Source organism: Dermacentor albipictus, chromosome 1 (assembly GCF_038994185.2).
Source record: "Dermacentor albipictus isolate Rhodes 1998 colony chromosome 1, USDA_Dalb.pri_finalv2, whole genome shotgun sequence".
In the NCBI taxonomy this organism is placed as follows: Eukaryota; Metazoa; Arthropoda; class Arachnida; order Ixodida; family Ixodidae; genus Dermacentor; species Dermacentor albipictus.
The window spans coordinates 428,485,068-428,511,161 of record NC_091821.1 but is presented as its reverse complement, the minus strand read 5'-3'; the positions used below and the strand labels follow the sequence as shown (position 1 = coordinate 428,511,161).

The following is a 26,094-nucleotide window of genomic DNA, read 5'->3' as shown; positions in this document are numbered from 1 at the left end:
ATCGGCGGATGGATCGGAGCAAGAACGTGTGTTTTACTGTGGACACCACCCATCACGCGAAATTCCTGGGTTTCAATAAAAGTTTATTAATCCTTCCCCTTGTCTTCTTTAGCGTCGGCATTTCGTTGGCCTCTTCTTTTAATGCGTTAGCATTCTTAGGCTACTTCACGAACTTACCGGAGGCTGTGTATCTATGTACGAGTATATAGCTATGATTGCATCTATGTACGTTTATATCTAACCGCTTTCCTGCCTACCTGGGTCACTGGGTAGTCCGCGGTTGAATGGGTAGCGCATCGGGCTGCTGTGCTGAGGTGGCGGGATCCGAACCCAACCAACGGATTAGCTTGGGTCCCTGAGTATGCGGCAATCTGAACACACGTGCCGCTCTTCAAGGTACCTTTTTCACACCGACATGGGTCACTGTGGATGCGGGACTGGGTAGGTACTGCTGTTCGAAGAAACTATTTGATGCCAACTTGGGTCATTATGTGCGGGCCAGTAGATTTGTGCCACTCTTCAACGAACGGCATTGATACCGGATTAGGTAACTAGGTGTGTTCCACTGGGGATGTGCCGCTCTACAATAACGCAAGAGATCCCTAAAATTTGTCCGACGCTGAACGGAATCGAGCCCACGTCCCAAGGATTCCCCAAACACAGCAACCACACGCTTTAGCAGGCTTCGTCAAAAATACACTGGGTGCGTGCTGCTTTCCAGTGAACGCCTTTCACGCCAACGCTTTAGCAGGCTGTGCCACGAATACACTGAGTATGTGCCGTTCTTCAATGAGCCTCTCGCCAGGTTGGGTCACTGACTATGTGCCACTAAATGTGCGGCAAGCGTGGGAACAATTCTCTGCGTTCGCAGGCACCGGAACGCAAGGCTTCTTGTCTCGGGGGCACCGCGCGGAGTTCTTGGCGCTTTCACTAGATGGCACAGCGTGTCCAGAAAGAAGCGCGAGAGAGGTGCCCTGTTGCCGCATCACGCGTTTTTCAGCGTTCACACACATTTCACAGGCCACGCGCAGGCTTCGCGGCGGCGGCGCTAGATGGCGCCGAGTGTTAGGGAAGCTCAAAAGAGGAATCCCGCTGCAGCAGACGCCTCATCCATAACTCGTTTCGACGGTAGCAATACGTTGTGCCGGTATATCAATTCAATGCTAACACATTACCGCCGACAGTCATCGTGAGATGGGTTCTGCCGCAAATATATTTATTTGTTAAAGAAAGGTACAGAAAACAAAGAAAAGAGGGGATCGCCAAACACGTCTCCCTTTCTTGTTTTTGTTCCATTCATTTCTTTTAGAGGTATGAATAATGCCGGCCGACGAGTATTTGTGTAGACAAGCTCATCACGTGATTTGCGAACACCTTTTCTTCTGATTACATGTTCCTGTAAGTAATTTAGCTTGTTTACAATAGAAAGTTTGTGTGCAAAAAGGTATTTATAGTACAAAGTTACGGATTTGTAAACTACGTGCTTCTATTTTATTAACTATTTGGTCAGTTCTTGGAAAAACGAAATCAATATCTTTAATTAAAATATGCTCTAAGGTTGCTAGAAGTTAACTTTCGCTCTCAAACGCAAAAACATTCATTCAAATTGATCAAGCGGTTGTCTCACAAAAAACATTTCTGCGTGTTACATGTATTTGAATAGGAAAGTCGTAGTCGAGGAAGCTTAAGTTCGAAGCCAATTAATGGCATTAAAGGTCAACTAATGCACGACAAAGAGAAACGCCAAATCAACCTACACTAGGGGTGTTCGAATTGTGAAATTTTCGAATCGAATCGAACACGCATATTCGAGAAAAACAACCACCCAGCATCGAATCAAATATAGAATATTTTCTCATTTCCAAAGAAGCATGAAATATGTTTGTTCAGAGTTCGTTTGGTAATAATACATATACACTGACACATTTATGCAATACGGTTCATGATTAGACGTCCGGCCAACTGAGGAGCTAGTAAATGAAAAACGGCTTTCATTTATCTGGAAAGCTAGGCCATTAACGGTAATGTAGCAAGGGAACAGTATGTCGACAAATGCACGTAGTACCGTGTGGTGTTCGTTGATCAAGAGAAGTTTGATATTACAGCAATGTACATTGCTTTAAAGGGGTGTAGTGTAAACATGGTGACATTGGCGAAATATTAAATCGGGACAGATTTGTGTGCAGGGTGTTCCAGCTAACTTTAGCCAGAGTTTAAAAATATGCAAATGCAACGTAGCTGGACAGAACCAAGTTGATGTGGTTTGCATTCGCTTGGAGATACTCAGATAATTTTTTTTTCATTCCACATAATTACATAACTAGTCCTAATTAATAAGCTTGTCAAATATTAAAGCTACATTAAAAATGTCAATGCACATATGGTAGAGCTACATGAAAAACTTAAGATACAGCTTTCTGTTCCTCAATACGTGCTACATAAAAGTGTTTTTCTGACCATGAACGAAGCCCGCGAATACAGGCGAAGTGCCTCGAGCGGCCAGACGTGCGGTCAGTCGAGCAGCCACAGTGAAAAGCGCGGTCGCCAATTGTAGTTACGCGCGCGGAACGAAGAGACCAGCGCGTGTCTCGGTATCTCGATGACAACTGACGTTATTTTCTTACTGCTGGCGCCTTCTCAGGACGCTGGTTTCCTTTTTTCTCGAGCGTCGCGCTGGCAACGTCATGGCTGACTTGCGGTGCATCCCGAGTTTACCACAGCACCCACCCTCCTCCTAGTGAGAGCACGAATGAAATGAAACGCAGGGCGGCTAAAGAATGCGGTGATTTGGTGGCTTCGTCCGTCCGCTACTGCGTGTGTGGTAGCCGTCACTCGCATGAGGGAGTACAGTCTGTCATCTTGGAATCCGCTGGTGTGGTATGAGGCGCAATCTGCGGGTTCCAGGCGAAGGAGTAGACGTAGCTGTCGCGGACTGGTCGACTTCCATGTATGCCGGTTTCACTCGATCCAATGACACCGTTTCGCGGCGGCCGTGCATTTCGATCGTAAGCTTCTTCCGACCATGACGAAGAACCTTGAATGGCCCATCGTATGGTGCTTGCAGCAGTCGTCGTACTGCATCGTTTCGCAGAAATGCGTGACTACAGGACTCAAGTACGCTATTCATGTGTTCTTTCCGTGGGCTGTCGCGGAGGTGTAGGTCGGAGCTCCTTTATGATGTCACGGAGGCGAGATGCGTAGTCGCCGGCAGGAATGTGGGCTTGGTGTCGGCCACACGCGAAGAGCTCACCGGGCAGACGTAGCGTCGTGCCGTAAACAAGTTCCGCAGCGCTGCAGCCGATGTCTGTCTTGAATGTCGTGCCTATGCCCAAGAGCACGATGGGCAATGCTTCCAGAGCGCTGCTTTCAATTGCCGGTGGAATCTCTCAACCATTCCTTTTCTCATCGGATGGTAGGCTGCAGTCCTGATCAGCGAAATACCGATGAGTTTTGTCAGACTAGCGAATAATGCGGACACAAATAGGCTTCCTCTGTTCGTCGTGATGGAGGACGGCACGCCGAAGCGGCATAGCCAGTGGCTGACGAAAGCATGAGCAACAGTTTCGGCTGTAATGTCTGGAATAGCCTCCGCCCAACGCGTGAAACGGTCAACACAAGTCAGCACGCATGTTTGGCCTTGGCAAGGTGACCACGGCCAAACGACGTCTATGTGTATGTGGTCTAATCGAGCATCTAGCCCTGGAAACGCATCCAATGGTGTCACAGTCTGGCGCAGAACCTTGGAGCGCTAGCACGCAAGACACCCACGAGTCCAGTGTCGGGCGTCACGGTTGACGCCAGGCCATACAAAACGTGCCTTGAAAAAGTTTTGGGTTATCCGTATTCCTGGGTGTGAAAGCTCGTGTAGCGATCCGAATACTTCATGACAGATGCAAGCGGGCACGAATGGCTGGGGCTTACTGGTAGACGTGTCGCAACAAACACATGCCATTCCTGGCAAAGGGAACCACTGCAAGTCTAGCGACGTCGATGCTTCCTGTAGGTGGCGCAATTCGTCATCGTCGCGCTGAGCAGCCGCCACTTTTTAAAGCAAAAGCTTTACTAGCCTCGTCGAGCCTAGTTTCGCCGTCGCCGCGAATTCGAGTTTGCGTAAACAAACATGGCGGCACCCATCGAAGCGACGTCTTTAACCTAGCACCAAACTGGGTTTGTTTCGTGGACCACGTGAAGTTCGCAAGTTAGGAAAAGTGACTGCGGTTATCGGTTTCTCTCAACTAGCGTGTGTTATGGAGATTGATTCATTAGACGCCGCTGACTCCAAATTTGATTGTGCATGTTATTGCTCGTAGGCCTAACACGGCTTAGCTAGCTTGGCTGGTGAAGGCACGTAAAGTTGGTTACTGAAAGCTAAGCGCAACTAATTGTTTGCTGCTTACATAATAACCTCTAAATTGTAATTAAATGCGAATACGCGAAAGTAAAAATTATCATAAAATTGTATATTTTATTTATATCTAATAGCTTTTCTTTGACGCCGTAGTGGCGCTGTCAGCGCAAGATGTTATCCGCAAACACAAACGCCTATTCTAAAGCTCTTTACTCCTGCGTGCCACAACGCTAACACTCGTAAAGTTCTTTAAGCCTCCTATTCTAAAACTCTCTAATGTGCGCGACACAGGAGAGTGCCTACCGCGCGTCACGTGACTCACCGCTTCGCGCATAGCCGTCGCTGTTGCTGCGCGGGTCGATCCACAGTCGCGCCTACGGTAAACAAGGGCCATTTCCATTGTCGGATTCAGCGTTGTTTGCCACCTGTCAAACGTTCCGAAATTAGGAGGGCCACGTGCGGCAAGTTCACGCGATGTACCACTCCCCCACCACCTACATCCGCCGTCCGCGCAGACGGTCAACGCACTACAGTCACGTGACTTTCGTGCCCGCCATGTAAATCTCAAGCTAGTCTTGCGAGGGGTTGCTCAAAGTTAGAGATAAAATATCAATGTGCCTCTACCAATGGCGTCGGGAACGAGAGGCTGTTGCACGGCGTCTCGCGAAGGTAGCGGCCGTGAACAACGTTTCTGCCGTCCCATACGCTCGCTCTCGTTGGGGGAAGGTTTTCCGGCTTTTAGCTGCCCCGAATAGATCTGCGCCGATTAGGCTCCAAACTGTCTATTTAATCACCGATGCACGACCGATTGAGTAACGTCGATCCAGGCCTAATGACCGGACTAACGACTGTTGAAGCCGAACCTGGTCTAGTAACGTTGGTTGAAGCGGCGTTCGGTTCCGCGGGCATGCGTGACGAATTCGTCTGTGCGCTTAAACGCGCATGTGGGCAGGAAGCTCCGAACTCCGCGAATGTCTGTGAGCGTCCGCGCGTGCGTATCCGATGCGATCTGTGTGCTTTGCAGTGGCTAATTCGCCATAATTTTGCACACGCTTTCCTAAACTCGCGCTGCTTTTCTCCTTGTTCCCTCTTTCCGCGTTACCGTTTCGACCGGTACTGCCGACCGGCGAACTTTGTACTGACTGCGACCCCGCGCCGTGAAAAAACTGCACGCGTTAAAGCATCAACCGCTCCGGGTGTTAAACCGAATATTCGAAAAGTATATTCGATTCACGAATCGAATTAACGTCCACTATTCTGTTCGTTGATATCCGTGTATTCGCACACCATTCTAGGAACTCTTTCCTGGCCTTCATACAAACTGTCCAAATTGACCCCAACTTGACCAGGCGCAGTTCTACATGGCCATGTTGCTCGACAAATTGCCATCATTTGCTTTGTTTCCCTTGCACAGGGTAGATAATTCTTCCCTTGCAAGAATACTACTTGAGGAACAATTTTAGATTCCTTCTTGCTATTTGAACGACGTACGAAGAAAATATCTTTCTTTTTTACTGTGACAGTGCCATTGTATAGTATATTGCAGTATTTCACCTTGACATCAGTTCCAGTGAACTATGCAGACATGCAGCCAAGTTAATATTTTTTCTTTTTTAGTTCGATAACTGCTGTTCTGCTGTTCTCTGCACTTCTGATCAAACCACTCTGTGCCCACAGATTTCTCTGTAAAAAGTCCATTTACTATTCACATAATTGCTGCAAATGTAGACAAATTCTGAAGCCTCATAATCATTTTCTCCGGTACCGGCTCTTTGACTTGAACTTTTTGACAGGACCTTTGTTCTTCTTGACCAGTCCCATCTGCACTTTCTCCTGGTAGGAAGGCCTAAGATTTTTAAAAAAGTAAATAAATTAGAAAATGTTCCGCAACATTCTATCAATATCAGCACAATATCACTACGACGTGAATCAGGGCATGCACTATTATATAGGCAAGCTACTGCTAATACCTATGCCCAGAGCCCCACAAAATTTATTTTCTCACCAAAATTGTTCATAAGCGATCATGAAAGCATGATGCCACAGGCAAATTCATTCTTCCAAATCAGTTTGCACCACCACTTATGAAAGAATCTTCTCAAGGCAAGTTTCTATCACAAAGACTCCTCCATGTTGTCCCTCTAGCTACATACCCATAACGGAATTTCTTGACAGTCTTCCTGCTGGTGTCCACAAGCTCAGCATCAAAGCCCTTGCGTTTCTTGGCACCTTTCTTCCCTTTCGCTGCAACGACAAATCCATAGGTTACATGAAATTTCGAGCCAAGAAGTGGCACTGCACCATCTCAAGGGTTATCACAACACTGGTTAAAAATATCTTTGCCTGGCCGTTAAAAGTAGTACACAAAATGTCCAGCCTTTTCCGTCGGTGCATTTCCTTGCGTCCCCTCCCCCAAGTTCAACCATCGTTGTACCTACCACGAAGACATCACTTTACGATGTTACACCCATGCTGCACACGAGTGCAAAACCAAGGGAAAATGCATTAATTGACGTTCTAAGTGATGGTGGTGTAAAATGAGTGAAAATCTGTTTTCTTTCTAAATTTGTTTTTGAGCAGTCTATTTACTGCAACATTCAGAACTATAATAATAACAAATGCCACATAATGCTTAGGGTTCTTATAAGTGTGCTTGAATTTTTTTTGCGGTGGTAGTTACATTCACAATGTTATTTGAGAAACATGTCAAGAAGAGCAAGGAGTATAAATCGATGACCTATGCATAGAAAGAGATAAACACTATTTCACAAGCATGTCAACAAAATAGACAAAGTGATTGATCATGCCTTAGCATGCCGTATCACTACACAGCTGTTACAGAAGCCAGTGCTACACATGCCTGAGAAGGGCTAGTGAAGACCTAAAACTCCAAGACAAACTATGGCACACTCACGTGGATGCGTTCTTGTGCCATCATCTTCAGTGATAACCCGCGTGCGTTTGGGTTTCTTCGCCCTCTTAGCCAGGCGTGCCTGGTATTGCGCTGTTTTCTCTAATTCCCTCGAGACACGATCTTCAGCCTACAGAAGATGGGAGCAAAAATGCAGTAAGAGCAGTTGTAATGCCTGCTGTGCAGCACAGCAGAACTAAGCAATATGAGCCAATAGACACTGTTACAGAGCCAATGACACTGTTACAGATGCAAGAATGAAATCAAACGAAAATAAAGAAGGGAGAGGAATAACCCTATAAATGCCCAATTCAAACAGAGGCTACTAGAAACATGTTTCTTTCAATCCCTCTCAACAAAGGTACAGTAGACTAACTTTAAAGGGTCTGACAAACGAATTTTAAGGACCTAATTTTTTATAACGCAACGCAGAGCTCACCCTTGGCAGTGTTTACATCTGCAGCAGTTACTTCCAAAAGCGTGTTGATATTTAGCAAGCAGAATTTTTCGATCTGAGCAGCCTTTAAGAAAGTAAGAGTCCCTCCTCCAGCAATGCTGAATCTTTCTGCTTTCACAGGAGTGAGTGTAACTGTGGTTAACCTACATTTTGACCTTTTTAACCACCTTTGAAAATAAAAAGCTGGTTCAATAAGTTCATGTTGTTGTTTAGACATTTCTTATATTTGTACCGTGTTTTCTTCCAAGTAGTACACGCCTACGTCATGGCTGGCTGACCCCGTCATTGTTGTTCTGTCGACAGACGAGCCAATCCAACTCGTCGAAAACGAAGACAGCACCGCTTTTCTGCTCACTACAAACGAAGGTTTATCTGCACATTGTAAGTCAGGAAAACCTCTAATAAAAATTATACTGCATTTCAATACTAATGAAAAGACAGAGACTCTGTACACTAGTAGAAGGTCACATGGTGGACCTCTTATGCAGCTTCATGTTTTCACCACGTGGGGTGTGAAAGTTCACTGTTCGTGACTTAAGTATATAAATCCATGTTTAATGAGAAAAAGATGGCTCGTTTTAGCCACTACGATAGGGACTCATTCCATCAGCGGGGTTATCTCAATTCATGTTCTGAGCGATTGTCTGTCCCTTTAAGACAGAATGCTCAATTAGTTGAACGGCTTGGGATTCCTTGTGTTGTTTATTTTCACACAGTGCACGTCTGTCAAAAAAGTTAAACTTCAGATAAAATAGACAAATTCCCAAGGCAGCTTTCTAATGTGCCTACCCATCATTGTAGTTGAGTGGCTATGGAATTTGGCTGCTGAGTATGGTGTGTCCGCTTTGACTCCCTATTGAAGCAGCCAGGCTTCCAAATGCAGAAAACGCTCATGTACCTAGATTTTTGTGTATATTAAAGAAACCAAGCTTTTCAAAATTAATCTGGATACCTGAAGTGTGCCTGGGTTGCTTCGGCATATTAAACTGCTCCAATAAATAAATTATTAAGTCATTAAGCGAAGGTTGTCTACTATACCTGTACTCTCATGTTTTTATAAAAATACTATGAGCCAGCAACCAAACGCAGGGAGGCTAGACAGTCAAACGGCAGTACTCACGTTGCCTTATTTTAACATGATAGTGTTAAGGGCCCCATGACACAGAAAATTCAAAATTGGTATTTCGCAACCAGCGTCGACCGTCGTTTCAGCAAAAATCATTCCAAACCACGAATACCCAACCATGCAGGCCCTCCGTGTAGTGCAAAGAAGTTACTGAACTAATTGAATTTCTCAAGGTAAAAACGTCAGAAAAATCGTAAAGTATGACTTACACCCAACCTACAGACATGAAAGCGTCGGATTGTAATTTAAATATATGAGAAAATATAATTCTACTACGCGTAAACTCATACACAAACTCCTTCTCCAGCATTTCTACCTATCATAGACCGGCCGCGGAACGGTACGCTCGGTTCAAAGGCGCTCGCCTCCGCCGCATCGCGGCACACGCAACAGGCTGCGTTTCTACCAGAAAGTTCACCTTCATGCATAGCGTTTCCCGGTAAACATTATGGTTTCATAGGCTGCAGTTGCCAGGAAGTGCGAGAAGTAGTCGGGGATCTATTAATGCTATCACATTCCACTCTTAAAAATGAAGCTTAAGCACCCTCCAAATTTTCTTGCATTCATGTTCCCTTGTGCCTTTCGCAATGAGAAATACCAAAGATGATTAAGCAGCCTCCAGATGTTCTGACACCTTGAACACTGTTTTGAAATACTCACATTCTGAGCACGTGGAGGTATCTTCAACCTCTTGAGGGTTTGCTTGCTGTGCTTTCCAAGCTTTAGTTGTACTGAAAGAAGGTGCACAAAACATATAAGATTAAGCACAACCTTGCATCAGGCCGGCAGGTGATATAAAGGAGCAAAGAGTCACAAGTGTTGACCACCTGCCTGTTGAACAATGTGATAATAATCTTTATTATACGTTCATTTTACACTTACATGTCAAGCCCACATAAGCCATACTGCTTCGTGCAAGGCTGGCCAGACGGTACATGTAGTGCCATATTTACAGAATTGTTAGGCGACCTATGTTTAAAAAATTGTCAATCCTAAGTGGGAGGGGGTAGGGGGGGCATAGAATCGAAACCAAAGCATAGCACTGCCAATACAGGCAAAACAAACGTGGTAATGGAGTGCTTCGGCATAGTAACAATTTTATGTTTGCTTTAGCAACAATACCACTCACGTGTTTCTCTTTGGCTCTTTGTTAGATGCATTGGACTTGACTACCAGCCACATTTCACTGTCAAGCTTCATCAACTGTCATGAATTGTCCAGTTCCAATAAGCATTTGGCGCTCGTTCACAGAAAGCTGCCATTCGTTAAGGCGAAGCAACAAGCAACTGCATTGCGAGAGACAAATTGAATGTTTGACTGTTTGATGTTTGTATTCTGATGCGAGTACTACGACTGGCTTGTGGCGGAAAGCTGCGAGCTTACACCAACTGTGCATATAAAAAAATCCTCCCTGACAGCTGTGTGCAGTTGGGTGCTTTCAGAATGGGTGGCTGTTCCGTGCGATGTAGTCAGTTTCAGGTTAGGGTGTTGGTCTGACTGTTGTCGTAGGGCCCAGTTTATGTGACTACAGTAAAACCTCGTTAAACCGTACCCGCTTAAACAGTAGTTTTGTTTTAAAAGTAGTAAAGCCAAATCCCCCGACTCAGTGGCCATTGAACATAATGCGTTTTGTATTCGCATAAACCGTATCAGCTTATTGCGTATGTACTGGTTAACACGTAGTGTTTCCACTTTTCGTCGCGCAAACATGGCGGTGCGTCGTCTCTATCGGGCGGCCCGGCAGAACAACAAGCCTCAGAGATCAGCATAACGGCCTCTAAGCGCTCTGTGCGTTTGCGCATGAAACCACATTAACATCAAGATCATTTCGGCGGCGTTCCAGAGAGCGTTGTCAGTTGGTTCTTTATTCTATGGCGTTGTGGCGTCGCACAAGCAAGAACTCACGTCATGCCGAAACTTGGATAAAGAAGGAGTCGGATGCTTAGCATAGAAGAAAAATTCTACATCGCCCGTGCTGTCGAACGTGACGTGTGAAGTCGGCGCTGGCACGTGACATGGGTCTACTGTTGAATACGGTGTGTGGCATTTAGAATGCGGAGACGTTGCTCGGCAGCGCTGCTGCGACCGCGAAGAGACATCGGCTATAAAGTCTGACTTTTCGCTATCGTTGCCTCTGTTGTTGCCGAAGCGTCGCCTAGCGACAATTACATATAAAAACGACATGGAAAGCGACAGCACGGGCGATTCAGGCCAAACAGTGGCAGAAGCTGCGCCTTACGTCAGCCTTGTGAATGCAATCGTCGCGACAAGAACAGCACCCCGCAATGAAAAGGTGCCCCGCGACTTCTGCTATGCTATAGCGCCTGTGCATGGACAATATGCAACGCCAACAAGCGATCTGTTGTGCGAGTGTTTGCCGAGAAGAGGGGGCTGGCTGAAAAGCTGGCTCACAGCTTCAGCATTGAGGCCCCTGTTGTCGCTGCTAGACCACCGCGGCATCAAACGGAAATAACACGTTTGTCGTGTGAAGTAAATAAATACTGCATGTTTTTCCCCTTTCATCGCACTCTCTCCGAGTTCCATTTTTGACAGGTAAGTGGGCGATCTCATACTATTTCGGTTAAGCAGTACTACCGTTTAGTACTTACTTTTTCCGAGCTCCGGCCAACTACAGTTTAACCAGGTTACACTGTACAACAAAGCGCAGGACGATTTCACACGTTGCTGTATTGGCTAATGACCGGAAACAAAGGACGCAGGTGGGTTCCGCAAAGAGGGGACGCGGGAGACACCCACGCATGGACAGAAATCGGATTAGTGGCTGCACTGTGGAAGAGGCGCCAAATCTGCACCCTTGCTCGGAACAAAAGGGAAGATGGTCCTAGCTGGAGGGGAGCATTTGGGGAGATGGGCGTGAAGATAAAAGGTAGGGGTGCTTGAGGTTGCCGCCACCGCTAATGCCCATGCGCTTCCCACATGTCCTGTCGACCGTCTCGGTCACGGAAATTGGGCGACGCGACACTGCCCATCCGGTTTGAATGCCAATGTTTGGCATCCGTGCGCCTTCTGAGAATGCCTTGTGAAAACGTCAGCATGTTTACAACCAAACAGCCGACTACAACTGATAGATGCGTTTGTGTGCAACTGCCATCGGGTCCCAATTATGGTGTTTGGATTTCAAACGAACCAGCCCACAGCTGCACAGGGGACCGAGTTTTCTTAGTACTGGTACGACAGCCCATTGTCCGGCAAACGTGCCATCAATAAGCCGCGGTTTTGTTTAAACATTCTCGCAGCATTCATGGCGGCCACTTGCACGAGAAAAGGGGAGGACATCAAGGCGGATACTCGGAGTCTAACGTAGGGGAGATGGAGATGACACGTGTCTTTGAGCAAACCTATCCACTGGTGGCATGTTGTAAAGTGTGCCACTGTTTCCACCAATACCGTCTGTGGCACAAAGGTGGTTGTGCTATTTGTTGCAATGGGGCAATGTTTGTTTTTGCTATTTGTTGCGATGAACTCACATGTATGACTGGCTGGCTTGTGACTTTTTTGTGCAGCTGAGGGTTTGAAAAGTCATGTTTCGATTGTGTGGGGGAGAGCGGAGTTTCGGGCTTGGACTCGGACAGATGCCCCGGTGTTTGAATAAAGTGTCTCTTTACTGGATAACGGCTCTTCCTTCACGCTGCCACCGTGCACTCGAATAATCGAGGGGCGCCTACTTTGGACCTTAAACACCTTCCCTATTTAACTAGTGTTGAAGTTACCATAGGATAAAGGCAAAGGAAATTAACTGTTAACTGATGTCATGGCGTGAAGTGCAGAATTTCACTGGACAATGACATGCTGTTGGACCGCAGCAGCAATGATAATGACGGCACTAGTGAGGACAATGGCACACGTGAGAAGAGGAGTTCAGTGACTGATAAATTTTTGTTGTAGAACGCACACACAGGTGTGGCCCATTTTTTTCCCGACTTGCTAAGGGCAAGGTTGACTTACATTTGAGTCGACTTACGATCGTGTAAACATGGTACAAAGTATACTTCCATCATTTCGACTGCGGTTAATTCGATTTTTCAGTTGATTCGATTTCCACTGAAAGTCACGGCTGGTGCCCATGCATTTCTATGGGCACAAACCTTCGTTATTTCAATCTCAAAATTGGCGTTTGCTAGATAATTCAAACTTGGCCAGTCAGCACACACGAGTCTGGACTCTATGGTAAGCCCAATAACAACCTCTTTAGTGGCATAGCTTAGGCACTGTGAATGCATTGAACGCGTTATCTCCAGTCGAAAACGCTTAATTTCAGCTTGCCTTTGGCTTGCCCTAGAAAAATTTTCAAGCTACGTATAACCATAGCTCACAATGTTTGATTACAGTATTTACCCGATTCTAATGCACACCTTATTTTTTCCAAAAAGGAAGGCCGCACATTCGATACGGGTGTGTTAGAATCTGGCAAACACTGTAAAATGAATAAGTGGTGCATTTTGGTGTTTATTTTCACATTTTGTTTAATTTGACTCACCAGATAAACCGATTTCGTCAGTCCCCTCGGTGTCAAATTAACAGAAGTGAACTGTATACATAAAATTAATGACATCCCAAAAGCAACCACTTACATGCACACAAGTGCAAAAGGCAGATTTAATAAAAAAAGAAGAAAGATACTGGTAAGAAAGTCCCTGCGCTGATGGCTGCCAACACTACACACACACTGTTAGTTTCGAAACTGGCTTTCAGCTTGCAGAACGTCCGAGTCCATCCCCACTCGCATGTAACCATGCGAGCATGAATGAAGTGCCTTCAATGTGAACCCGCTGCCACAAAGGGGGCCTTTCTGTGGATGTGGCATGCAGTGGTTTTGTTAAATTCAAACAGTAACGTAAAGATACGTCTAAGTAGTGGTAGTGGTTGAGGTCAGTTTCGTACTGGCCGCTTACCAAATCCTAAAATGCCGTTCGCGATAACAAACGGCCGCAGTTTGCACCAGCCATCCACATGCGCAGGGAGCAAAACTGTGAGTACCCTACCCATTTTTCCTCTATAGAATGTACTGCCCTTTGGATTCAATCTCTTGTTCGACGGCACCTGCCAAAACAGTGCCATCTATGACTGCAACTGGCTATTGACTATCGACTATTGACAAGTGACTATTGATGCTACTTATGAGTTTCGCACCTTGCTCACGAAACTTTTCCTTGGGTGTCTGGAACCACGTGCGCTGTGGCTCATTGGTGGCTTTCTTGTTAATAAGCTCGGACGCCTTCTCGACCTCCTTCTCAATGACTCCCAGCTCCTTCTCAGCCTTCTCCTCCTGCAGGATGCTTTCCACCTCTTGCTCGAGGCCAGCTATCTTCTCCCGGAAGTGTGCCACCACGTCTGGACATGTGCATAACAAAAAAAAAGAGTGATTAGGCAGCAAAAAAGAACATTTTGGCAGTTTCGTCCAAAGGTTGAAGCACTGAGAGCAATAGCAAGGTTTAACGTTGTACTTAGACTTCTCAGAGAGTATTCCATGTATATGCTGGTGTGACATGTTGGCACGATGCAGCACAGCGGCATCGTGCCCAGCGTTCCTGCTGGGCAGAAGGAACAGTGCCCTGGCAGCTACCCAACATCTCACAGTGTTGGTGAAAAAAAAGGACCTCCAGTGGCGTTGCAGGCGAGAGGAGACCAACGGGAAACCGACTGCGTTAAGTCCGCACCCAGTGAAATATTAGATAACATTAGCATGATGTTTACTGCCCGTTCTGCTCGGAGAATAGCATACACACAACTCAGCAGGAATGCTAGTGTGCTTATAGTGCACATACGCACAACGCTCATACCAGCAGCGAAAGGCACGACGCTGCCCTGGCTCTGCCACTGAGGCAATTGAGTGCACTGTTGATGGTGCACCAACTTTGCTTTGTCTTTCTTGCAACGAAACGCTCTGCGCCTCTGAAAACTTTCTAAACTTCCATGCATGAGCCGCACATGCACCGCTGAATGGGACAGTCTGACGACCATGGCACAGACACTGATTCTGCAGCTGAAGCACCTGTGTAACCGATACTGCAACAAAAATAAATTGTGGGGTTTAACAGCTAGAAACAGCACAGCGGATTATGAGGGATGCTGCAGTGAAGGGCTCTACATTAATTTCGAGAACATGGGAGTTTTTTGACGCGTACTCGAAGCACAGTACACGAGCGTTCTTGCATACTGCCCTCATTGCAACGCAGCTGCTGCGGCTGGAAATTGAGCCCACGACGTCGTGCAAAGGCAGAAAAAAACAAAAGTTGACATTTTCTGCACCACAAGGTATGACGGAAACATGACAAGAACGAGACAAGCAACAGGTACAGCAAAAACAGAAGATAGCTGACAAACTCAACTTGAAGCTTTCTTGCAATCACAAACAAGTGAAATAGTGACATTGTTAAAAGTCAGCAATTGTGAACTCTACACACAATATGCTTTTTAGCATGAGAAGGTCAGGTGGCAAAGCTCTGTCAGCAGGCAAAGGAGTGACTGTGCCCGTGAGGAAGTTATAGCGATAAGCTGAATAGCAGCAATTTCTCAGGGCAGGAGAGAATGGTGTAGCTAATAATGTAAACGAGATCAAAATACTATGATGGCAACATTTCCTCTTTTTTTTTCTGACTACAACTTCCACACTTCAATGAATTTGCTAAACACAAAAGATGTTTGAAATCACTGTGAGCAAGCAATGGTTACAAACAGCGTGCCTGCAAAAAGAAGCACATGTTTGAAGGGTTCAAGCAGACAATACTGCACACTTTTGAAGGTTAACAGAAATGAAACAAGGGTAAAGCGGAGAACACACATACATAGACTCCTGTGTCTATTTCCCCTTCATCTGTTCTTCGATTTCTCTGATTACCAGGAACATGAAGTACCAGTTAGCTGAGACAAAGGTGCTGCAATAGAATACTAGGTCTCTTACATAGCTGACCCAGACACGCCTGAGAATAGAGGTCTAAATCTATGGAAAAAGCTGCAGGCTGATGTCTGTTGCTGCACAAAAAAAAAAAAAAAAAGCTGCAAGTGATGTCTGTTGTGGCCGCAGCGGGTAAAACAAGAGCTAGAGCGACAGATGAACACGTTATTCGAAAAGCTATGCCATATCAGAAAGAACAATGTGTACAGCAGTCCGAGTGCTTATAAAGGCAAAGCGCGTGCGATCAATTATATAAAATGCACGCATACATATCTACAAAGTGACATCACATGGGTTATACACAAACGTTTATGATAACACAACAATGTCAGCCAATAAATGTCCAGCTTTATTCTGTGCTGCACAAAAGTGTCTAGCCACCATGCACAAGACAATGCAAAACTATTCGTGCTTTTGTCTAGCGCTGGTCAGTGCTTTCAGGTGTGATGAATCGCTAGCTACCATAACAGCAATCAGAAAAGAATCATCACATGGATGTGACAATCCAGCACTGGCAGCTCAACAGCACATACAAGCCACATCATGCAACTGTAAAAGCTTTCAAAGTGCTAACCACTGTGGAAACGCTCACCCATGTTAACCCCCATGTTAACCCAACTCACAGCAAGAAATTGGTACAGGTTTGCCTACTCTATTCAGGGCTTTAAGTTTACGTGCTGTGTGAGCTGTCACGGCAACATTCAGTGAAGACATTATGGATGATACAACAGATTTGGAGTGGCTTCCATATAAAGTTTCTTTTGCTTTAAACACACCTACCAGGTGGCAGAATTCGCTGTTTGACTGGTGTTCTGGCCTGCTTGACAATCTCCTTGAGGAGCTTCCTCTCTTGCTCACCGACCATTGAGACTGACCTGCAAGCAGCAGATGTCACTCGGTGTTATACCTGGTGACTTCATCTAAACTAATTTCTAGACCTTGTTATATTTTCATTAGGAAAAACATTGTTAACATTAACTTTTGCTAGAAAACTCCGTGGTGGAAAGTAACTTCAAAGACGTGCAACTGATGACAAAAAATTACAGGATGTGCGATCTGTGGAAAAGCTGAATTTCGACACAGTCTAGGAATGCAGGCTTCTGGTCATAAACAAGTACAGACTGCAGCTGTCAATTTCAGTATAAATGCCTGGGCTGAGTGCAATTTAGCACTGCTGTAGATCCCACATCCTTTAACTCTTCGGCACCAAAAGACCATATAAGCTTTCAAAAAATGACACCAGGCTGTTAAAACTGCCGTTTCTTTATTTCTTTTTCTTTTTTACCCACAAAAGCAAGTGCCCCTATCATTCGAATGTACATATTAGAGGTATGCGAGTACCAAACATCACCGAATCGAATAGTGAACCTTCAAATAATTCAACTCACAAATCAAATATCTACAATTCATTTTTCGAATATTCAATATATTCGTAGCAAAGACCTGCGCAGCGCCACAAGTCATGTGGGCCACAGAGCCCCTCGTGCTTGATTCCACCCAAGCGAGTATTTCCCTTCATTTTTGACACAAAAGGAGTGCCAGGCACCCCACAGATGGGCCAACCCTGCTGACGTGGTAACAGACTTTGTCACTGTGAGTGCTCCTTAAAATCTGCCTGAGGCAGGGATCGCACACACAGCACTCGAACACCTTAATTCGCAGAATGGCACCCCATCGGCCAGGGCCGCCTTCGTCAGTGCAAGGTCTGTCCGTGTCGACAGGACTGATAGAAATGATGACGCAACATCGACAGAGGGAACGGCAACAAAAGCAGCACATATTTTATAAAGTGTCAAGATCGAGCCGACCAGCCGCCGATAGGCATGCAGATTGTGTTGAATACGCAGTGAGGAACTTCATTTAGCTTTAGCGGCCATCAATCTAGCCTGCATGCGTGACCTCGGGACCGACCACATCATGAGTCACCTGTATAAACATACTAGCAGCAAGCATTCCGCGACGGCTTGCGGCCTGTTACCACTTTGGCAGCAGCAAATTTTCATCACGGCCACACTACTTAAGCCATTAGGCCTAACCGGTGCTGCTTCATCGGGTACCTGCAACTAAAATTATGGTTTGGTGCCGAATCTACACAGATCTATTTGAAGCAGCAGCATGACACTCGGAAAGCTGCGAAACGGCCTCACAAATGAAAGCGAGTGCACTGAATGCAAAGAAGTGGTTCACGGCCATCATCTTTATGACACACGTAACAGCGGTCTCTCATTACTGACGTCGTTCATAGATGCACATTGGTCTCTCTCTTCTCTATATATATATATTTTTTTTTTTGTAGCTCTGAGCAACCTTCCACAAGTCTAGCTTTCGACTCGGAGTAGCCTCGAAAATGCTATGACCCGGTCGCATGTGATGGTGTGAATAGTGCCTGCTCTTTACTGCCAGAAGTGGCAACGAGCAACAAAGTGTGATTCGTCGTTTTCTATGGAGCACGAGACGAACACCCATCGAAACCCACAGGGAAATGCAGCCCATGTATGGAGAAAGGTACAGTGAAACCTTGTTAAACCGTAGTTGGCCGGAGCTCGGAAAAAGCATCTACTAAACGGCAGTACTGCTTAACCGAAATACCATGAGATCGCCCACTTACCTGTCAAAAACGGAACACAGAGAGAGTGCGATGAACGGGGGAAAAGACATGCAGTATTTACTCACTTCGCGCGACCCAAAGTGTTATTTTCGTTTGATGTCGCGGCAGCCTAGCAGCGACTACAGCGGCCTTGAACTTACTGAAGTTGCGAGCGAGCTTTCCAGCCAGCCCCCTCTTCTAGGCAAACACTGGCATGGCAGATTCCTCGTTGGCGTTGCACGTTCTCTATGTACGCGGGCGGTAGTGCTGCATAAGTTGCGGGGTGCTTTTTTCATTGCTGGGTGCTGTTGTCATCGCGAAGATTGCACTCATGAAGGTGTTTCGCCGCTCAGCGCTGTTAATAAGGTGCTGACAAGCACACGGGCGATGGTCGCGCGATACTGTTAAAAATTGGCCAGGTGCACATGCGAGCAACATTTAAATAAATACTGTCACTAGTGTGCATGAGTTGCATATGTTTCAAGGTGAGGGTGTCCCTCGGTACTTTTGCCATTGAAAAAGATTTTTTTCATTTTTAGAATTTGTTAGTTGGGGGATTGACCTATACTGTACTCCAGTCCAACCTATAGTAGAAGCTTGATGTGGGTGAGTTGGTTATGCATACTTGATGAAATGAGCGCTACGAATACGCGGACGAAAGAACACATGTACGACAGACAACGCCTTGTCTGTCGTACATGTGTTCTTTCGTCCGCGTATTCGTAGCGCTCATTTCATCAAGTATGTCCAACCTATAGTCCAGTTTTTACAGTATTTGTAATTACCTGTATGCACCTTATTTTTGCTAATAAAAAATAGGGGCAAAGACTTTTTGACTCACCCTCGTATATACAGTACCCACTCATACAATCATAATTACAACAAATTCATTTCACACTTCAGCAAGTGTTCCATAAGTGCACTGCAAGCAGCATTCTTTTTTCCCGCAGGTCTTGTTTTTTTTTTTTTCTTTTGACATGACTTTACTGCCCAAGCAGACATGATACTGTCAAATCATCGATTTCAATTCAGGATGGGATGCGTCATCACATACCGTCCGCTCTTGCCAGCTCGAGCTGTTCTGCCCACACGGTGAACGTAATGCTGAACAGTGTGTGGTAACGTGAAGTTGATTACCTGCAGCATATAAACACACATTAGTCAAAAATCGCTTCAATGACAAGCAAACTGTCAACATAAACTGCTTTGGTCTTGCAACAAAAATTAGCAGATCAGCTTTGTGACAACAAGTACAATAAAAGAGAGAGCCCCTGTGACTCCTCGTCCATGCAAGCTTGCGCCTGGGTTAAAACTTTAATACTTATCTGCAGTTTCTGCAGTGGCGCAGTCAAGGTCAAATTTCTCAGACTCACTGGAGACTGTGAAAACGTCCGAAAAAAATTAATGCATGCCGTTTACCGCCTCAAAGGGCTCATATCACAATAGGCACGTCCAAAATAGCTATATAAATACCTGCTGGTACATTTATTAGGCGTATCTGCAATTGTACTGTGACGAGAGACTGCAGGTGTGCACGTGCATAATTAAGGACTACCATATTTACATAATTTCAATGCGCACCCAAATCTAACACGCATCCTATTTTCGCGGGCTTAAAGTAAAAAAATGAGCGTGCACCTGAATGTAACATAAGCCTATTTCATAAAAGAAAAATACTGCATGTCTCTAGGTTCGCAATGAGAAAAAACAAGACATGCGGAATTTACCTCGATAGGAAATTTTTTTTTTATTTGACTTTCATAAAGAAAGCGATGTCGTCATTACCATTTGTGTTTTATTGGCCACAATATACCAAGAACAGGACGCGGTATTCTCAAGTGATCACTTTTAGAGATACTACTACAGTAAAACCTCGGTGATTCGAATTTCACAGGACCGGCAAAACACGTTGAATTAACTGAATGTCAAATTATGAAAGCTATCAAAAAACAAGCATATGCTTAATACGTCAACGTGCTTCTATTCATTGAATGAATACGAAAATCCTGCTTCTATCCTGCGTCTGACGGCTCTGACAGCAGACTGTTGCCAAGACCGCGAATGTGGTTTTTTTTTTATCCGAATGTAGTGCGCAGGCAACTTCTGGACCCATTTTCTCGATAAGAAAGTGTGCATTAGATTTGTGCAAATACGGCCGCTTTCTGATCTTGGTATGCTTCACCGCAATACAGTGTGCCTACTTGACCGCCTAACACAGCTGTATTGCGGCAAAGCTGACTTTTGGGAACACGAAATATGCAATAAATGAATGGCGCTTGCTCTGCTTTCCGTGCTTCAAAGCCATCGGCGAGTATGACAAAGGGGAAGTCAGTGCTATTTCTGAATGTGGCGATTCCTTTCAATGAAAAACATGGCACTGAACTACAGGAAGCTTGATAGCGAATGCTGAAGCAGCCAGTCCTAGAGGCACTGTGGTGGCTGCGGCTACCTGCAAATTGGTGGGCGAGAGCAATGGTAAAGGCTGCAAGATAATGCAAATGGCGGCACTGCTCACTTCGATTAATGCCGTTTCGGACCTGCAGTTACTGCAAAAGGTTCAGAAAATCGGACGGGGAAGGATTTCAGAGTCTGAAATGTCGGACACCCTTATACATTGACTCTATGGGGCATGTGGCGGTGCTGCGAAGGCACCCGAATTTTCAGGCACATCTTTCAATTACTGAACGTGCCTTTCAAACGGTGCACTGTGCAATAAAGAGCAACCACTGAGGCGGAGCAGCGAAGATGCACGGCCAGATTTCGGAAACCATAGCTGCAGAGTGTGAAGTCAATCAGAGACACTAGAGGGCGCAACTGGCGTCATTATATTGCGCATTCTACACAGCATAGTTCTGTACTCCGCATGTGCCTTGGTCTACACCCAATTTGGTGTTTTGCTCTCACCAAGTGGCAAGTAACAAGCATGAGAAACGCTAGAGGCAGTAGTACTAAACGCAATGCCCTCCCACTTGCTTGAGCGGAAGGCTTGCATGCGACCTCAATTGGCAAGAAAAAGAAAGTCACCCCTTGCTTAAGGATACAACAGACCTTGCTCTCCGTGATCTTGAAGTCAAGAGAAATTATCCTTGTTCACTGAAGAAACGGACCAATTATCGCCAGCGAAAGCATTAGACACAGGCACTTTGACCACAAATTAAAGTGTTTTCAGCGAGTGCACTGTTCCTGCAACAACAGCAAGATGGAATACTGGGCAAGTTGGTATGTGTTCATGATGGGTAGTGAAAAAGGAGACACTTACATACAAAAGAAGAAGAATATCCTGCAAAATACTGTATTTCGAATTTAGGAGGAAGCTTTAGCTCGGGTGTTTATATCTAAAGCTCGGGTGCTTAAATCTAAATACAGTCGCCGACCGATTTTCCAGACTCCAAAAATTCGGACATGCCCGATTATTCGGTCAGCTTCGCGGCACCGCCATTCTCCCCATAGACCATAATGTATAACAACTGCCGAAAGTTCGGACACCTTGCAACCTCTCGTCTGATTTTTCGGACACTCCTTGAGCTAACTCGGTCGAGAGCACCATGCACCGACTCTGGCCGGTGCGTGGTTCGACTTGCTGAACACCATTTTTGTTTTGAACGGAGCTTCCTTGCTGACCAACGAAGTGGCGCTACTGAAAATCCCCGCTCATCATCATCGTTTTTGCCTAGTTCGATAGAGTGGCTCTGCAGCAGTTCCGGTTTCAGCTTAGTAAGCCACGTCAAGACAATCCAGCAGCTGATTTGTTTCTTGCCGCGTTATTCATTTGTGTGACAGAGAATTTTTTTCAGAATACAGAGAATACAGAATACAGAGAATTTTTTTCACGTGCCTCCCTCTCTTGGTTTTTGTTGCATGGTTTGTTTTAGAGCTAGTTTGCTCCCACGCGTCTGTACAATACCGCTCGCACATTGGTGTGCGCGCGGGCGGGCGGTGGTTCGGGTTTCGTTCCACAGGTGGTTTCGGCTTCTTTCACTTGCAAAACTGATGGCTATCTCGTTACTAATCACTCAAAGGGTGACAGCCTCTTTCTCGCTCGTTTAGTGCTCACAGGGGTGTACATAGGAAAGATGCCGCCGTGCATGCATTTCCGCTGCTGCTTCTTTTCTTCTTTTTTTTTTTTTGACACTTGCGAAAACTAATTGCCTCTGGTTGGGGATAAGATTAAGATTAGTGGAACTTTGTCACACGTGCTTTTTTGACGGGCACACAAAAGGTTTCTGGAGTGCGCGCATTTACGCAGTTTCATTACGCTATGGATGTACAGTGCTCACGGAATGAAATGGGACACGGAGCATTTAGTAGAATCCTACATATGTGCAAAGTACGCGAGAGCACCATGTCATGTCGCTAGGAATTTGGTCACCAAAGGTGACGAGGACTCCGATGTAAGTGTACGCGCCAGAATTACGTCGATGTGACACGAACTGCAGCCGGTTGGAATGAAAGTATGCGTATTACTTAGCCTTAAATTGTAGCGTTTCATTTCGTGAGCACTGAGAGCAGGAACATTTGAGTCTTTCGAAATATTCTCATGTGCGCATTTTCAAGGCCTTGAAGTATGTGCTAAAAATGCATCAAATTTTTAATTCTTATAAGTTTATTTCCTTTTTTTTATTGTTATTCATGAATGAAGAGTACATATATACCACTGCAACATATTTTTTCTCAATTTACGATCACCCAAGCAAAATTGCGGTAAATGTTTTTCTAAATAAGTCCCTAAGAAGAATTGGAATATGCAATAAAAGAAATCAACCCTGGGCAGTCGCATATGGCAAAAAAAAAAAAAATCGACCCTCAAAGGGATAAAAGAAAAACTTAAAATCTAGTGACTGCTGGTTTCGAATTTTTTATTTAGGTCATAAATTTTTTATAAGAGATTGAAAAAAATCAGAATTGCATGTGATAGTGCATATAAAGCAGACAAAACTGATACGTATGTTACACGTGAATCTGAAAAAATTCAGTAATATGGAAATACAACTTTTACGGAACCCTCGTATAAAATATAACAAATTCACGTAAGATATAAATTGACATATCGAATTTGTCCGCTTTGAAAGATCTAATGGATTCCATTTACAGAACCATGATATCTGTTCTTGATGCGGAGCTATTAATTTATAAACTTTGTCTGTCTATGTTTTTCGAGCTTGCAAAATCTTTAAAATTCTTCTAACAAAACTGAGGCCCTAAATCGACATTCTACTTCCAACAGTCACTAGAATTTAACTTTCTCTCTCAAATGCAACAAATTTAATTAAAATCAGTCCAGGGGTTATCTCAAAAAACATATTTTGCATTTTACATGTATTTGAATAGGTCGCGCTGGAGTTGGGCCCAAGCTAAAGCTTCCTCTTAAGCAGCCGAACAAAATTTTCAGAACTTCTCGCAATTAAATGCGACACTGCTACCTGCTCAACAAAAGCATCTAGACGTTCTGTAACAAAACCACATTATAAGAATTGCGTTGAACCAATGCATAATGGCAATCGAAATTTCTGACGCCATACCGGAATTCGCTCGGCTTTTTGGACATTTTGCGCACAACTTTAGTAACTTCTTAATTGCACTTCAACCACATGTCATGCTGCAAACAGGACAATAAGAGTTTTCATTGGCCACAATCAACGGGCATCCCAAATGAGGGCTGGCAGACCCACCGTCTTCACATCCTTGATGTCAAGTCCTCGGGCGACCAAGTCAGTGGTGACGAGCACGTCCACTTCCATCTCCTTGAATCGGTGCAGAGCCTCGAGGCGCTGTGCCTGGTTCAGGTTGCCGTGCAGCTCATCCACCCGCACTCCCAGCAAGCCCAGCAGAACACGCAGCCGGTGGGCAAGCTTCTTGGTCTGCACAAACACGATGGTGTGGTCGTGGAATGTCCGGCACACCAGCGCTGCAGGACAATGTATAAGCAGATGGCAGCCAGTTACTGCTAGTCTAGAGTACTTGTAACTTCATTTGATACAAAGTAATGAAAGCAGGCTATTTTCGTGCTCGTGATACTCCCTCAAAGCACGAACTCTCTATGAAGCCACCGCCAAAGCAAAAACGCCTTGCTCAACAAGTGATGTCTAAAACACGGCTTTCATGACCTGTTCCCAACTCTGCAATTCCTTCAGCTGCATGCAGTCAGCAAAAGCTTGGCCTTTAATGTTGGCTTTTGTTATCCAGAGGGAGCCGTCACTGGGGCATGGATTTGGACACCACCTATCAGTCCTTCAATTAACATAAACTCTCAGACTTTGGTACTGCACAACAAAATAAGAGTTTGAAGTTGTGTGCACCTATTACCAAAATGTCACAGTTCTGCATGAAAGGCAAAGCATTGATTGCGATAGCATATTATTACATGGTTATACAAAGTGAGGATAGTCATTTTATCAGCTGTAAAAACCGCTATAAACATTTGCTAACTAACTAAATGAACAAGCATGTTGTCACGTGCACGAAGGCAAACACGAAAACATCTCACTCAATGACCACAGACACTCGCTGTCTGAACACTGGCTTGATGAAGAGCAACAGCAGAGGTTGAGTAAATTCCCATTCACACTGCCTCTCATTTCAATGTGAACTAGGCGTGCAAGAACACAGCACAGACAAAGCCGTCAGCCATATCCGGCTGACTAGCCTTCGAACCCAGCGTAGACTACCTCCAAGAAGGACATGCATGGTCACACTCAGCTACCGCAGCTAGAGCAGAAGAGGAGATGCGCACTAATGTGCTTCCTTCTCCCCGCTCCACTCCTAGCATGTGCACATCTCCCCACTCTCCCTCTTACACGTGCGAGAAGACTGTACTCACTCTCCTTGCCCTTGCGAGTGCAAAAAGACACCCCCCCAGCTGAATCAAGCCACCATACTTCTCAGCTCACCTTCGTAAGCTTTCGCTCACACATACGGTGTGCAGCTGCAATGTTATCGCACTCAGACTTTATACAGAACTTAAAAACTTTTTAGGTGAAATGATAGATAGTACAAGACTGAAACAACAGGATAAGGTGCTTTTTATTGTGTACTGTCTATCTTTGCACTTAAAACGATTTCAAGGTACAAAGCAACCAGCTAGCCCAACTGACCATTTTGTTGCTTTATACAGTCAAGCGAGGTTATATTGCATTTGGGTATTTCGAATTATTCTTTATATCGAACAGTGCAAATATCCCCTTGGATACCACATGCAACAGTATAGGAGTGTTGTTTTTTTCTATCGAACTCCCATGGCGGAGGAACGCAGTATTTCAGATAAAGCCTAGCCACCCTGTCGCTTTTCCCACGGCCCGTTGAGGCTGGCAGACTGCCAAGTGCCAAGCCAGCGCACGCAACACATAGCTAAGAGCAGCTGAGAGGAGGAAAGCCAAGCAGAACCCTAAAAAGCAAAAGAATACCCATAGGTGGCGTTGCACTACTGCCACCAGCAACACTCTCTCTTTGTTCTGCACAGCTCAACGTGCTCATTGCAACAGCTCAACATGCTCATTGCACACTTTTCTTTCGTCATTTCATTCGGCAAGCACACTTCGGCATGCTCACGGCATGCTTTCTGTGATTCTGTTTGGAAATTGCATTCTCCTGGGCGCAATGGATGCAACAAAGAAGCAAAGAAAAAAACCTCGACTTCGGTACAAAACTGTAAATCATCCAATGAGTCGAACAGGAATAGAAGTCTTAGGCTGCGAATGCTTTTGGTATCCCACGTAGCACCCTGGGCACACTACTCCGAAACAGTTTCGAAAT

The 26,094-nt window shown here is 45.3% G+C and overlaps 1 protein-coding gene across 1 annotated transcript in view; it reads right to left on the bottom strand.

Annotated features, from left to right (window-relative positions):
* Positions 1 to 6,026: 6,026 nt before the first annotated feature.
* Rs1 (Dead-box helicase Rs1) overlaps positions 6,027 to 26,094 on the bottom strand; it is a 40,743-nt gene continuing 20,675 nt past the window's right edge. Inside the window, exons 11-18 of the mRNA XM_065426146.1 lie at positions 24,015 to 24,250; positions 19,400 to 19,482; positions 16,539 to 16,633; positions 13,994 to 14,194; positions 9,503 to 9,573; positions 7,263 to 7,389; positions 6,502 to 6,592; positions 6,027 to 6,194 (exon numbers count right to left, since the gene is read on the bottom strand). Of these exons, the coding sequence (XP_065282218.1) occupies positions 6,098 to 6,194; positions 6,502 to 6,592; positions 7,263 to 7,389; positions 9,503 to 9,573; positions 13,994 to 14,194; positions 16,539 to 16,633; positions 19,400 to 19,482; positions 24,015 to 24,250 (1,001 nt within the window). The 3' untranslated portion in view covers positions 6,027 to 6,097. The remainder of the gene's footprint in view (positions 6,195 to 6,501; positions 6,593 to 7,262; positions 7,390 to 9,502; positions 9,574 to 13,993; positions 14,195 to 16,538; positions 16,634 to 19,399; positions 19,483 to 24,014; positions 24,251 to 26,094) is intronic.